The sequence below is a fragment of the Danio rerio genome, chromosome 15, assembly GCF_052040795.2.
Source record: "Danio rerio strain M-AB ecotype USA chromosome 15, GRCz13ab, whole genome shotgun sequence".
Lineage (NCBI taxonomy): Eukaryota > Metazoa > Chordata > Actinopteri > Cypriniformes > Danionidae > Danio > Danio rerio.
Genome location: NC_141035.1, coordinates 22,853,933 through 22,869,797, shown reverse-complemented (window position 1 = coordinate 22,869,797; position 15,865 = coordinate 22,853,933). Strand labels below are relative to the sequence as shown.

Sequence of the window (15,865 nt, the reverse complement as noted above, 5' to 3'; positions counted from 1 at the left end):
CTATATTCATTCATTTTCTTGTCAGCTTAGTCCCTTTATTAATCTGGGGTTGCACAGCAGAGTGAACCGCCAACTTATCCAGCATGTTTTTACACAGCGGATGCCCTTCTAGCCACAACCCATCTCTGGCAAACATCCACAAACACTTATTCACACACTACAGACAATTAAGCCTACCTAATTCACCTGTACCACATGTCTTTAACTGTGGGGGAAACCAGAGCACACGGAGGAAACCCACGCGACTGCAGGGAGAACATGCAAACTTCACACAGAAACGCCAACTGAGCCAAGGATCGAACCAGCAACCCAGCGACCTTCTTGCTGTAAGGCAACAGCACTACCTACTGCGCCACCGCTTTGCCTTAAACACGATATTACTATATTAATTTTTTAAGTGGGTGTCTACAGAAAGAACTTATAACAGATACTGCCTGTTGGGACACCTGTGCAACTCTCTTGCGATACAACATCATGTTTAATTAAATTATTTAGTTTTTTGTGTGTTTGAATGGTTTGCCACCTCCTGAATGTTCAAATTTGCCAGATTTAAAAATATATGCAAATTTTAATTCAAGGCTGGGTCAGTTGGCATTTTTTGTGTGAAGTTTGCGTGTTCTCCTTGCGTTGGTTTGTTCCGGGTCCTCCAGTTTCTCCCACAGTCCTAATACATGCGCTATAGGTGAATTGAATGAGTTAAATTGGCTGTAGTGTATGTTTGTAAATGAGTGTGTATGGATGTTTCCCAGTACTAGGTTGCAGCTGGAAGAGCATCCACTGTGTAAAACATATGCTGGGTAAGTTGGCGGTTCATTCCGCTGTGGCGACTCCTTATGAATAATGGGACTAAGCTGAAGGAAAATGAATGAATGAATGAATGAATGATACACTTTCTGATAATGCAACTGTGGCACAAGGCAAGGACAGTCCTTTGGGTCAAGCCTTTTTTTGGTTTAGTGGACTGATATAGTCGTACTAATATAAGAACTAAATTGTGTTTTTCTATTGTACCGCCTGTATTAATGTGGTTGCCATGAGTAAATATTTAGGCGAAAGTAGTACTCAGTAGTCAAAACACAGGCTCATTGTGAAAACATACACTCGCATACATTTCTGGAGAGCTCAAATTATGTAGCCAGAGATACATATGGCTGCATTTCATGTTTAAAACAAACGCTACAGGGCGGTATGATGTCACCAATGGCTTCTGTTTCTTTTCGCACTGATCGCTTATCTCTGTGTGGATGGCTTTTTTTCATGGTTACTAGTTTTCTTAGCAGCTCGCCGCATACGTCGGTCGACATAATATGTTGATCGTGATGACAGGTTTCAAGTCCAGCGAAGAACAGTCCTAGAAAGCAGGTTAAACAAAACTAAAAAGTTAAAAATAAAATAAACAAGTAAATAACAGGGTGAGAACATGGTAAGTTGTGAAAACGTGATAAAACAGGCGGCCGCGAGGGCTTTATTTTTTCTTGATTGCATTTGAAAACACTGTGGGTTGGGTTTAGAGAAGGTGGTGGATGGATTGATCAGTCAGTCAGTCGACAGCGGCCTCTTGTGGATTTACGTGAGAACAGCAAGCATGAATGTCACTCGTGAAAGAAATTTGAGATCTGTAAAAACATACACTGCAGCCTCTGGCGGATTCACGAAAAACAAAAACTGCAAAAAGAAAAGAAAAGGAAAGAAAAAAAAACGTAGCTCCTGGGATGTATTTGATGCTGTCCAGAAATGTATACAGGGATATCAATAATGAGCCTGGATTGACCATAAGAAGTAGATTCATATATTGATATTATATAATTTAAAGAAACTCATTGAGTTATTAAACATGTATGGACCAAAATACCGAAATATAGTGACAATATTTTACTAGTGAAATTCTAGCAGTTACCATTTTTTCTTTACCATTTTAGCTCACTTATTCCAGTAAGGAAATTATATATTGCCACTGCCACTGGCTGTGATGCGGGGGACCTATCCCTTGTGTCCCCTACCTGTATGAGACAGGAAGAGGAGTTGGTCTGGGAAAGCGGTAGTGTGACTTTTATATCTCACCCAATGATCTAACCCGACGTTACATATTGGCTCCACTCAGAGGTTTATAATTAGTGCTGGAATTTCAGTGAGAATGTTAAGAGAGAATGATCATGCAGTCACTGGAGTCGTAAGACATTTACTCGCATTGTTTCTTATTAACTCATTAACTTAACTTGTTAACCCTGTTAAACAGTGTATGTCCATTAAGCTGTTGTGCAACATACTTTTTCTTCCTCATTCACTCTATTTGTTTTGCAAGTTTGGTTCTTGTTAAATAATTATACCCCATTGGTGATTTAACGATTAAGTGAGGGTCAGATCATATAAATGAAATTCTGTTATTATTGAGTCGTTCTCATATCGATCCAAACCTGCTATTTAATGAGAAGCGATGAAAGTCAACAGTGTGCAATGTTGTTGTATAGACAAAAACATAAATCATTTATCAAAACATATAGTCAGCCACTTTAACGGCCATGATCTTACACACGTCGTCCAATGTGAATAATCATAAAATAAGCCCTTAATGCTAGGTGTCCCATATGGAAAAATCATGCAGACATAATTATTTAAGAGAGGTAGGAAGCCACAAACAATAGACCCTCTCTAGGAATTTAAAGCTTGTTGGCCGTTACCCTCTTAAATTGGTCTCCAAGCCACCATATGGCTTTGATCTCAGAAACAGGTTGTGTTATTATTACATTTTTTATCATCTTTTTTGTTTACAGAGCTAGTGTTAAAATGGCAGTTTTTATCGAAAGGAAGCCAGGTAGACTACCGTTAACCATTAAAGTTAGTCATTCATTAAGTATCAGCGCCCTTGTATACGCACACACATACACAAATTAGCAAACCGGAAGTGATTCAGCGCTGCTCCTATTCACTTTTGTCAACCGGCCATAAATATACGAGAGGGCTATTCTAGCTAAGAGCCCTTTAAAAGAGGCAAACATGTTTCTTGAAATAGACTCGGTTCATCAGGTTGAGGCCTCCTTTTGTTTATTTACAAAAGATTCCATGTATATTCAAACCTAATGGTGGGTTGTGGAGCACTATAACGTGTCAGGTTTTGGGCAGCTGGTTCAAACCAGAATGAATTTGTTCTTTCTTAGGGTAGTTTGTGGCGTTATTGCGTCCCTTTGTGTGTAGTACCTTTTTTATGACACTTGTAATGTTGACAGGCCCAACATCAAATGTCTGAGAGATTAAAAAAAGGGTGTGATTCTGATTCTGTTCCTCATAAAATCACTAATCTTTCAAATAAAGCTGTCAGATGTGTCTTATCTCTGTTGTTTCGTGTAAATAATCACAAATGACAAGGAAAGAGAATGTCTTTTTATGCTATCAACAACATTTTTTAAATTGCATACAGTAAATGATAGATTTTAAAAAAAGGAACAGCATTACAGCTACAGTATTAAGACTGACTTTGATTTTAATGTCCATTAAAAGAATAAACATGAAAATGTTTTTGTGTTTGAGAAGCACTACCACACATTACAGCTCCCCAGACCAAAAATTTATATTATGATAACAGTTTATATACTGGCAGCTTATACAACATATAACAACATATTCTGACAGCTCATTATACAGTTTTTGTACTGTAATTTACAAGATTACCCAAAAACAATTTAGTGCCCTATCATACACCCGGCACAATAAGACGCAAGACGTGATTGGCACGATTTGTTGCTATTTTTAGATCAGCGCAATCCTAATTTTCATGTTTTGTGCCATGTTATTTAAATAGCAAATCCATTTGCGCCACTTTGTGAACTCATGGGTGTGCTGGTCTAAAAAGGAGGTGTGTTAAGGCGCATTGTTGGCATGTTGCTATTTTGAGAAACTGAAATAGACCACGCCATTGACCAAAGTCTAGCGCAGAGCATGTTAATTATGCGCCTATGCAGGTCTAAAACGCATAAACATTGTTTAATGCACACAGGATGTATAGCAATACACAATTATCTTCGTTATTATTGTTCCTTTATCCGTTTGCTGGAAATTAGAATTTTGGATTAAGAAATACTTTTAAAACAATTCTTTGTGCTTAACAAACAAAATTAAATGTAGGCTAATGGATGTTTTCAGTGGAGTGAGTTTTCACTGTTTCCATATGCACAAAAGTAAAGGAGTAGAGTAAAAGTTAAGTAAAAGTAAAAAGGCAGAATGGAGGAGGTTCATTCTTTATCCTCACGCTGCAAATGTTTTATTTAACTTTTCTCACTAGTGAAGCGTTCAGTTTTTCCACTAACAAAGTCCACCATGTAAATAGCAAATGCGTCATGTTTCGATAAAAATGAATTTTAAAGAAAATGTGAGATAAGACTCTAATTGGTTTAATGCATGTTATGCTCAAAACACACCCATAACTCATTAAGAGAAAAAGCATAACCTTTTAGACCATGTGCCATGGTGCAGCGCGTATTTTTCCCATCCTTACAATAGCAAAAGTAAATTCAGACATCCTTTATACTTTTGCGCCATCCGCTTTAGACTTTGCATCTAGATTGTTAAAATAGAGCCCAAAGAGTTTCAAACTATATATTTAACATCAAGGGCTCTATTATGACGGTCCATGCGGAAAGTGCAAAGCACAGGGCGCAAACGCTTTTAGGGCATGTCAGAATCCACTTTTGCTAATTTAAGGACGAAAAATCCGCTTTGAGCCGTGGCACATGATCTAAAAGGGTTGAGCTTATTGTCCTAATGAGTTATAGGTATGTTCCCTGCCTTTACTAAGTTTACACTGAAACTGTGGCTCATTACAAAAAGCGGTATTGCACCGGTGGTCATCGCAAGAATGCTGACTTGCCACAAACACAGAAAAATGAAGATCAGCTCATAACGAGTCTGAGCATTTAAAATGACACAAACCGAAAACAAAACCTTTAAAGAGTGGCAGAAGTGAGACTTTTCTTACTTTTTTTGTGATTCTTTTTTTGAGATGTATATTATTTTGCTATTTAGTTACTGATGATTGTTTGCAGCTTTCAGCATGAATTAAATGATTTATTATAGTCTTTCATTTGTTTTGTAGCAGAAATATTATTTATTAAATTGACATGCATTTAAAAACAATTGTGCTAAATAAATATTTATTACTGCAATGCTTCATTTTTGTTTGATGCAGACCATAAATTTATATTTCATAAAGTAACAGACTTTTTATAGAAGATAACTCACATTTAAGCACATTCTACAGGAAGCATGAAAATGTAATTCATTGTTACTATTATTGTCATTTTCATCATCAGTAATATTCTATAATATATATATATATATATATATATATATATATATATATATATATATATATATATATATATATATATATATATATATATTGGAATTATTGTACATAAATATCAATATCATCTCAGCATTAGTTAGATAATTGTTTCTGGTTTTCGTTAGTCCTAATTGATGTTGTTTTAAAAGTCAATAAATCCTTTAAAATACAATTTTTAATAGTGCTCATTCATTTTTGGTGGGTGCTCCTAAAATTTTTCTTGTGCTCCTTTATTCTTTTTTGGTGTTGTTTAGGTTTTTTGCAAAATAAATATGTTGAGAATGCATAATACTCTCCCATGTCGATTTTTGCTAAAGATACCTATACCATTTACTTATTATATTATAAAAATATTAACTTTATTTACATACTAAAGGGACAGGACAGGCTACTCCTCCCAAAATGTACCAAAAAAAAAAAAAAAACAGCTTATACCGTTATATTATACTGTCACCGTTCAAAAGATGAAAAATACTGTGATATTAATTTTAGGTTATATCGCCCACCCCTATTCATATGTAAAGATATTTGCGTATTGCTCTACATCTTGTGTGTATTAAGCAGTGTTTAAGTGAGGTGCACAACTAACGCGCTCTGCGCTGGACAATAGATCGGCTTTGTTTTGGTCTATTATATGATCTATTATAGTTTCTCAAAATAGCAACGCGCCAAAACACGCCTGCTTTTTTAGACCAGAACGCCTATGGGCGCACATATGAGCGCAAATGCATTTGCTATTTAAGCAGCGTGGCACAAAATGTCAAAACGACTCTTGCACCAAGCTGAAACTAGCAAACAACAATTGCGTCGCACCTTGCGCCACATTGCGCCGGGTGTATGTTAGGGCCCCAAATGTTGTTAAATGAAGTCAAGATCAAGGTCCCATATGGCAATTTTATTCACTTTAATTAGGAAAGTTACAATAGATTTGTTTTAATTTTGAGCGGCATTTATTTCCCCCTTATATTAAAATTGGCGTGGCATTTTGGCATCAAGTTTCTGTTACTTTGGGGCCATTTTTGCAGAATCTGTGTACACCACAAAATGTACTGTTTCAAAAGATTGTCCGTTTCTGTGTGCATTTTTATGTAATTTTAGCTGTATTATACACTGGAAAAAAACAAAGAACTTTTTCATAAAAAGTAAAAGCTCATATCAGCACGATGGATGAATGCCAGTGTACTGGCGCGTGTGGCAGTAATTTCCTGTTTGCAGAAGCACAAATGGTTCTGCAATGCCTTATAAAGTTCATACTGGTAGTGACGATTTTGACAGATATGCATTTACTGGTTTTATCTCTCTTTTAGCATACATCCTCCCAGCGCAACCATGCCAGTCCTCAAGAACCTCCCGTCTCGGCTAAAGGGAGGCAGGTTTAGCGTGGATTTGGAGACTACGCGGAGCGAGTTTATTCTCAGAAAAATGAGCCTTAACCACAATCCATTCGAGGAGCCTGGCTCAGATGAGGACTGGCCCAGAAGCAACGGAGGCTCACTGCTAGATGGACGTGTGCCCCGGGACAGAAACCCGTTTGAGGATGAGGAAGATGAGAACGAGGCCAATGAGGTGCGACGTGGAGGATCGGGGAAGGGAGGCTCCATCAAAGGCACACTGGAGCGCATGAAGGGGGTCTCACCCCTTAAAACTCTGGGCAAACTGGGAAAGAACCTGCGCCTGTCTAGCAGGAGCAAAGGCAGGGAGACTCCGTCCCCACAGGGCTCTATAGGTTCAGCCTCGCCCATGGAGAGGAAGAAGAAGGGCAGACGGAGTTCAGAAGGAAGCTTGCTTCGGTATGATGGATAGGGTTGAGAAATGATCATATACAGTGCTCAGCATATATAAGCACATATAAGTACACTCCTCACTAAACTCTCATTTAAATTTATATTTTCTATAGGAAGCTTTACAGTATTATGTTTGTGCATATACATTAGATTAGTCAGTACTGAACCTAAATATGAAGATAATCAAACAAAATAACTTATGATGAGGGTCCAAAATTAATACAATCTAATTTAATTGTTAGGGAATAATATTAAATAAAAAATGTAAAAAGAGCAAAATTCAAGAGAAACAAAAAAAATTAAATTTTGTAGGTTGTAATTAGTTTTTGCACTATTTTGCTTTAATGTAATTGTATTATCTTTCAATTTTTTAATATGTTTGGTGACTATAATATTATAATATAACAATAATAAAATATTAAATATATCTGTTTAATAAATCTGCTCTGTTCAAATGCACCAAAATGTATGACCGATATTTACTGAGAAATGGATACAAATATTAACTTCTGAAATGGGTGTACTCAGTTATGCTAAGCACTGGGTTCTGGATATAAAAACTCAACTCTTTTCAACTGGGACAACAATAACTCATAAACCTTTAAAGACAGATATGCTTTGTGATTTGAGGTTGCTAATTTATTATCAGAACAATCATTTTTAATTGCGAAATTAACACAGAAAACTACATCATAATTGTTACTAGCAAAGCATGCCAAGAGAAGTTCTTTAGTTTTTGTTTTAGATTCAGTCCAGGGTGAATGGGTTCAATCCAGAAATCAGCATTTTTTACAGTGCCTATTGATATCTGACATATGGCAAACTGCCATTCATGTTTGGATTTTTACATAATATGTCATATATGCAACCTATATATTTTATCAAACACTGGAATTTCAAATATGTACATATATGTTGAAATATATTTAGCTACATATATATTTAGTAAGTCACAAATTCTGATTTAAAATTACTTTTATTCCAGCAAGTTTTTTTTTTTTGGACTGGAAATGACACAGGTTTTTCCCAAAAGATAATAAGACGATCTACAAGAGGCATAGTTCTGGAAAAAAAAGTATTTTTTATTAACATTTGAACAAAACAAGTCTTTTTTTTTCGCCAGGGGCTTGAATAATGCCGGTCTTGACTATATGAGAGTAAATAAATAGTTAATATTAAAGTAACTACATTTGTATTTTTTTTCCAATTTTCATCCTTGTTGTGATATACCTCATAGCGCTTTGGTTTAGTTCATGGCTTATATATCGTTAAATCCTTTATTTCTAATCTATTTGAGAAAAATGAATGGGAAAAAATGCTTCAGGTACCAACGCTTGTGAAAATATTGCTAGATACGTATACATACTACTGCAAAAAAATGTATGATGTGTTTCCCAATTCTTATTTATTCTTTAACTGTTCCAGTAAAGACAAATTGGAGTAAAACACATTTGTAAATAATTTAAATTTGTACATTTATTTAATTTGCTTTCACCAGATATTCTGTTGACACTAGCTTTAAAGCCTTAAGTTTTGTGTCTATTAGCTATTAAAAAGTCTTATGTTTTTGTGCTATCTGCTATGTACTTTTTTTAGTGCTGACCCAATAATTATCAAGTACAAGAGACAATTCCAAAGAAATACACAAAACTGTATTGCAAAACTCAATGCAAAGTCTTGCAAACAACAGCAACTGTTAAATCTAAATGTAAATGATGATTGACCTCATATTCTTTCTTCTTCCTACAGAATGGCCGGAAGGTGTAAAGATCGTAAAGAGAGTTTGACCAATGGTGAACTTTGTTCAGAAACTGATGCTGACTCCACTAGTCGTCGTCTCTCCTTCTTGAAGATGGTGGGCAAGGGCAAGATGAAGAGGGAGTCCCTACAGGATCACTCATCGCAGGGACCAGAGGAAGAGCCGGTGGAGGAGGTGCCCGAGGTCAAACCCAGAGAGCCACTGTCAGGTACACAGTCAACTTCTCAATCATACAGTAGACATTTAGGTAAATCAACATTACATGACGGTAAATCGCCTCTATTTACGCATTTGCATTGACATTGTATGTAACATACTCAACACGAATAATTATTCTACATTTGGTGTGAATCCAGCATAATGAGCAGTGCTTTATACATCCCTACACTAGTGACAATAAAAGATGTTTTGCTTACAAAATTTTGCATTAATTATGCTAATGGGACCTTAAATATTACGAATTTGATGTAATTATTTGTGTTTTTACTTTTTTGTCTATGGGCCTATTGGCACCTGATCACTTCATGTTTTTCCCATCTCATTTGACCACATAAATGTGTCTCCACTAAACAGATTTGATTCTAATCTTCGAATCCCACTTTAAATGCAAATTTATTTAGATTTTGTTGTCTAAAGCATCAGATACACTACATTTTATTAAATTATATTATAATTTACAGATTAATAAAAGGACTAAGCCGAAAATAAAATGAATGAATGATTCTTCACAGAAACGTAAGCTATATATCTTGTTTGGCATTCAAATCATTTTAGGTTATGAAACACCATTACAAGCGCACAAGGCAGGCTCCGTGATTACTTTTATTATAGACTAAGTGAAACATCTGTTTGTGCCATACAGATACATGCAAGACATCATTCGAACAGTAAAGGGTTTCATTTGTGATATATAACAAAACAAAAACAAAACAATTGTTCTATTATTATTATAAATAGTCTCAGGTGTGTGCTATGTGTTAATTCTGCAATCTGATGTTAATTTAACAATTGAATTCAATCATTTCACAGTCAAATGCTTATGCATTTGTGCTTGTGTATCTGACCACAGCATGTGCACTCTTGCGTTAATGTTTTTTTTATTTTGGAGAAGTAAAATTTATAAACATGGTTTCAGCAACCAGATGCATTTAGGCCTGTCCAGTTTCACCTGGAAACCACCTTCTGAAGTGATCAGATGTATATCCTTCTAGAATGACATTTACACCTGCCATATTGATGTTGATCAGATAGCTATCCGATCACAGAAAAAAAATCAAGAAGTAACCAGGTGTAAAATACAATATGTTTGTTATTATTCCATCTTACCAAAAATACATGATATAACAACAGTATATCACTTTCTTCTAGGCCTTGGTGATTTTGTGATTTACGACTTAATTTATAATTTCATAATAATTTCATAAATTTCATAATCAGTGCCGGCATCACAGAAATAAAAAACATTAAAAATCTTCTCCAAAATTATTATCTGCACCACTAAAATTGTAAATAAAATGTAGAAGTATAAGATCAAGGCAACAGTATCAAACTTCAGCATTAGTTCTTGCTAATTTGTGGGCATTTTACAATTGTTTCAGGAATGTATTCCTAAGTAGGCTACAGATACAGTCCCTATGTGTGTGACAAAGTTTATAGTCTAACAAGAACAAACATATTTTTTATGAGGAACAACGAATTAAAGATGCTTTTATACTTAGCAAAACTTTCTACATGCTAATTATTTATTACAGTGGCAACTTAACGATGGAAAATGGTGAGGAAAGCTTTGATTCATCATCTGAACTTACTGTACATCAAATCATTTATCTTTAATGCTTGTTCCCGACCATGGCTGTACAGTACCTCAGTTGTTTAGCTTGACCTGCATGAACATGGCACATGCTAAGCAGGAATTTGCACATGATTGAATGCTCAGGTTTCAGGCTTTTTACTTCAAGACCAAGAGAGATAAGGTTCAAAACTGGCAGCAGCTTGCAAACTCTTGTTGGCTAAGGAATACATGCACAAATGTTAGTGTTAAAGCATAGAAAAGGCTTCTAAATTAGAGATAGTTTACCAAATAATCATAATTTACTCATCCTCAACTTATTCTAAAGCTGTATGAGTTACTTTGATCTTTCAAACACATAAGATATTTTAAATGTTGGAATTGATAGCTATTGACTTCCATTGTATTTTTCCCTATTATGAATGTCAATAGCTATGTTTCCATCCAAAGATGCAAATTAAATTTATGCGCACAACTGGAATATCCAATAAAAGATGTGCTAATAAAGCAGCGCTTTCTTCCAAGTGGTCAAAGAGAACAAAATCCTCACTTCCTGATTGACTGGCGCCAAATATCAAAAGTAAAAATCGAATTTGCTGTGGTAGGAGAAGCTGTGTGAATCTTTTCTTTATTTAATAAATAACTTGCACCCAAGCGGCAACCTACCGCTCAAATACGGAAGTAAACTGCAATTCATCGAAATTTCTCTAGTCCTGGCTCCATAATAGAGCAAATTTCTATTGACCCCACTGTTAAAATAGCTGACTTTACAGCAGAAAAAAAGGTGTAAAAAGCCTGGTACAAAGATTATTTTTGGTTTAAATAATAATATTACCCTTCATGACAACCGTGAGGGGGTGAATTTTTTTTAAAACTCATTCATTTTGTTTATATTAAGTTCTGTTAAGTCTGCATAATTAAGGGCGTGGCTAATTGAGAGACAGCTAGGTCTCGCTGGTCGCTGTCACGTCACCTCAGCTGATTCCGGCTGATTAGTCGCTGAACTCAGCATATACATGTTTTTTTGTTTTGTTTTATGTGGCTTTACACAGTCAGTTGCGTTTTGGAATTATTTCTTACACTTATCAGATAAAATGGCATGCTGTGTGCACTTAATTGTGCACTTAACCATTCAAGTTACCTCCATTTTTCAGGTGAGTGAAACTATATACTTATACCATCTCTATAAATGTATTTCTTTTATTTAAGATCATTTATCATTTATATATATATTTTTTACAACTTGATTGCACTCCAGAATCTGGTAGATTTATTAGCTGTAAGCTCTAGAACATTCATCTGAAGCGTTGTCATACAGTGTTATGCCTGGGTTTCATAAATAGCCTTGCATTTACTAACACAGACTATATTTAAAGTGTTTGGAAGTAATTAGCATTTTCCTCCTCTAGAAAAGCATCATAACAACAATGTTTAGTGGCTCAATCTATTACAACAGTGTTTTTTAAAGTCTAAACACTTTATTGATATAGTGTACAACCAAGCATGTGGTCAGAACACAAAAGAGTCACAGGTAATGAAGTATTAAGTGTTTCTCCCAAAGAAAAGCCCATCTAAGCAAAATGCTAGCAGGCGTCTGTAGCTTCGCTCACACTCCGCCTCTTTGCCCTTGTTTGGTATCCCCCGGTTGGTGCGATGTAGCGCCTACAAACCGGCGACGGTTGGCCACGCCAACTTGCAGCTTCTTTTGTGTTCTTTGGAAACCTATGGGTGACTTCACAGATACTACGTCCATATCTTTTACAGTCTATGCTTGTGCCTCTGAAGGCAGTATGCTGACACGCAATAAATATGTGGTGGCATTCAAAGGCGTCAGATGTGGAGTACTGACACTCTTGACAATTCTAAAGGTAACTAATAATAAAATGACACTAATACTGAAATGGTTAAGGCGTTTTAGAATGACCAAAACAACATTTCAGATGTTTTACAGTGTGCTCAGAAGCTGGTTTAGCCATTCACACACATTTTTAATATCACATGATCTCTAATAACAAAATCACGTGACCTTTTTATGCGCATACTGAAATTTGTTTGGTAAAAAAGTTTCCATAGTAGTTTATGCACATTTTTTCTTATCAAATAAAAAGGTTATCCTACTCAGTTATGCTCATATGTTTTTATGGATATTTTTTTAATTTATGTGCATCTTGACGTTTCTATCAACTTTTTTATGCGCATATCCAAAATGTGCATAAAAACTAGGTGGATGGAAGCATAGCTATTAGCTACTGTTAAAAATTAAACTTAAGAGTGAGTAAATGGTTAATTAATTTTAATTATTGGGATAGCTATTCCTTTAATACAGCCTAGCAACGCTAGTTGCTACATCCATAGGACTATTTTCTAAATATTTATATAAACACACACACACACACACACACACACACACACACACACACACACACACACACACACAAGTGTTAGTGGTTTCTGATGCATTTGTTAAACTGTCAACAGAGTTCACAGTGTGCTCAACCTATTAGAATTGAATTTCAGCTCTCCTCTTACAAAAGTGCCTGTCATTTTTAAGCAAGACCTTAATTAGCAGGTTCAGATGGGTTTGATTAGAGCTCTAGGCTGGAGCTAAATTTTGCAGCAAGATTGATAATCGCAGAACATGACTGTCAGAGCGGCATGCGTTTTAGCTCATTTTGAAGGATTTTTTTTACATCTAATCATACTTACCATAGTATGGGGGCCTGCATTTTCAGTATAGGGGCTGGGGGTCTGTCAAATGTACAACTATAAATCTCTTCCCCTTGCGTAACTGCAGCATGGAACTTGATAAAAGAGGAATCTGAGCAAAAGGGAACTGAATGTGCCCCAAAGTGTCATGTTTGGTCATGTCTTTGCTTTGTTTAAGCGGGAGGGGGTGATTCTTGCAGCTTTGCATGTTGCAGCTGACACAGCAAAAAAATCACTTTTTATTTGTGTATTTAGTCACATTATGGTGACGGGAAACTTTCTGCTGACCTCTTTTAATGGTCATGTGGGTTTCCAAGTTATTCATTCAGCTGAAGAGACCACTTGACACTTTAAAATCCATCTGCAATTTGGGCGAAGAGCCCTTTCTTCACACAATGATTTGGGTGTCCTGTGGAAAAAAAATTCCAATGCTTAGTATCAGTTTTGTGACCTTTTCTATGGTAATGGTAATGGTTCAGGATGAGCTTAAATAATTCTTCCCATTTATTTTGCATAAGTGTTGTGACAAAAAAAAGGATTGCTCCATCTACAGCTGTTCTCAAGTGGCAGCACATTCCTGAATGAATGATAATCAAGGCTTTAATTATCCAACACAATAGTCTTTTTTTATCTAACATCTACACAGTGATGCATTTAACGATTATAGAGAAACATTCAAATAAGGAAGTAACGCATCAAATAATGTGTACTGCCTGGCATGCCGGTCACTGCACATGCAAGAAAATCAAGAAAACTGGTGTAAGTTCTGTTTGCAGATGGTGTTTCAACTGTCAATAGTCAGCCTAAGCTAAACAAGATCAGATTTCACTTGACTTAGACTTGGCAAAATATTTCCAGTTTCAATGCTTTTCCTAAACAAACAAACATACACACCATGAAAAAATTGAATATTTAAATAGACTTAAAATATTGTATAATTTATATTATATAAGATCATTAAATGTCCCATGATCCTTCAGAATATGCTGATTTGTTGTATATGTCAAGAAACATTTACATTTCCTAATGAGATTACAACAGTAATCCTTTTTCCCTTGTTTTAAAGTTTATCTAAGGTTGTATTATGCTGCAGGCTGCAGTGTGGTCAGAACACAAACGAGCCGCAGGTGCAGTGGGTAGCACGTTCGCCTTCACAGCAAGAAGATTGCTGGTTTGAGCCTCAGCTGGTTCAGATGGCATTTCTGTTTGGAGTTTGCATGTTTTCCCCTTGTTAGCGTGGGTTTCCTCCAGGTGCTCCGGTTTCCCCCACAAGTCCAAAGACATGCGCAACAGGGGCCTCATGTATCAACGCTGCGTACGCGCAAAAACTTTGCGTACGCCAGGTTTTACGCTCAGAATCGCTCACGTTTGGATTTACTAACGATGAACTGAACGTGGGAATGTGCGCAGCTCCACGCCAGCTTCTTGCCTGGCGTACGCACATTTTTTGTGCGTGTCTGTTTAATTTCCATTGGCGACTCCTAGAGGCAGTTGTGTTAAATTCCTCTCTACAAAGTGTCTAAGCCTTGCAATGGCAGCTGTATGAGACGGGTTCATTTAGCAGGTATATAAGGTTTCCATACCATACAGTTGACCAGCTAAACATTAAAGCACAATTTGCAGCGGTCGCCTGTTTTCCCAATGTAATCTGAGCTATCTACTGCACGCACATTGCTATAAAGACACTATCTGAAGATGAATTTGCATGCATGAATCAGAAACATTTCCATTCAATAAATGTGCAAATAAAATATGATGCACAAACTTATTAATGATTCCTACTTGTCTTTCTCGTGATAAATAGTTGGCAAAATCTGATATGTAGCGGGGAAAAAAAGAAGAAAGAGTTCATTAGATGCTGGATTCGATCCGAGTTCATGCTCGAACGTGTCAAAACATGTTGACATGCGTCTTACGAGCTGCGCCACTGAGACTGCTTAAGGTGCTGCAACATTTTACACCTATAAACCACACTATTTCCTTTTTAATTCACTCAGTGCGATATGTTCAGACCCAACTGTGTTAACCGCATCAGCTAAACTCTCCCACTCTATTTTTTTCTTTTGTTGTTAATACCGGAGAACAGACTTGCAAATAACACCGCTTTTCTCCATTCTACCTCCGAAAGCAGCACCTCCAATTCACATTGTTCAAAGTTTCTCTTCTTGCTTGATTTTGCCATTGCTTTTTCATTGGGTTTTGCCAAAGTAGAGCCATTAGCATATTCATACACATTTACAGCTTTGTGCGTACGCAATGTTTTAGTATGATTTCCACGCAAGTCTTCGTACACGAGGCCCCAGGTGAATTGGGAAGGCTAAATTGTCTGTACTGTACAAGTGTGAATGAGTGTGTATGGATGTTTCCCAGAGATGGGTTGCAGCTGGAAAGACATCCGCTGCATAAAAGCATATGCTGGATAAGTTAAGTAAAGGGATTAAGCTGAAAAAAAAATGAATGAATGAATGAATGTATCATGCTTACTTATG

The 15,865-nt window shown here is 36.2% G+C and overlaps 2 protein-coding genes across 4 annotated transcripts in view; one reads left to right on the top strand and one right to left on the bottom strand.

Annotated features, from left to right (window-relative positions):
* Positions 1-15,865, bottom strand: part of LOC147833651 (uncharacterized) — a 734,785-nt gene that overhangs the window by 592,459 nt on the left and 126,461 nt on the right. The gene's annotated exons all lie outside the window — the stretch shown is intronic.
* The window catches only part of exoc3l2b (exocyst complex component 3-like 2b), a 63,554-nt gene that overhangs the window by 12,865 nt on the left and 34,824 nt on the right, over positions 1-15,865 (top strand). For all 3 annotated transcript variants that reach the window (XR_015509356.1, XM_087284075.1, XM_087284076.1), the window contains exons 2-3: positions 6,646-7,128; positions 8,872-9,089. Coding sequence is in view for 2 of the 3 variants with exons in the window: in XM_087284075.1 (XP_087140201.1) it covers positions 6,646-7,128; positions 8,872-9,089 (701 nt within the window). In the remaining variant the exon portion in view is untranslated. The remainder of the gene's footprint in view (positions 1-6,645; positions 7,129-8,871; positions 9,090-15,865) is intronic.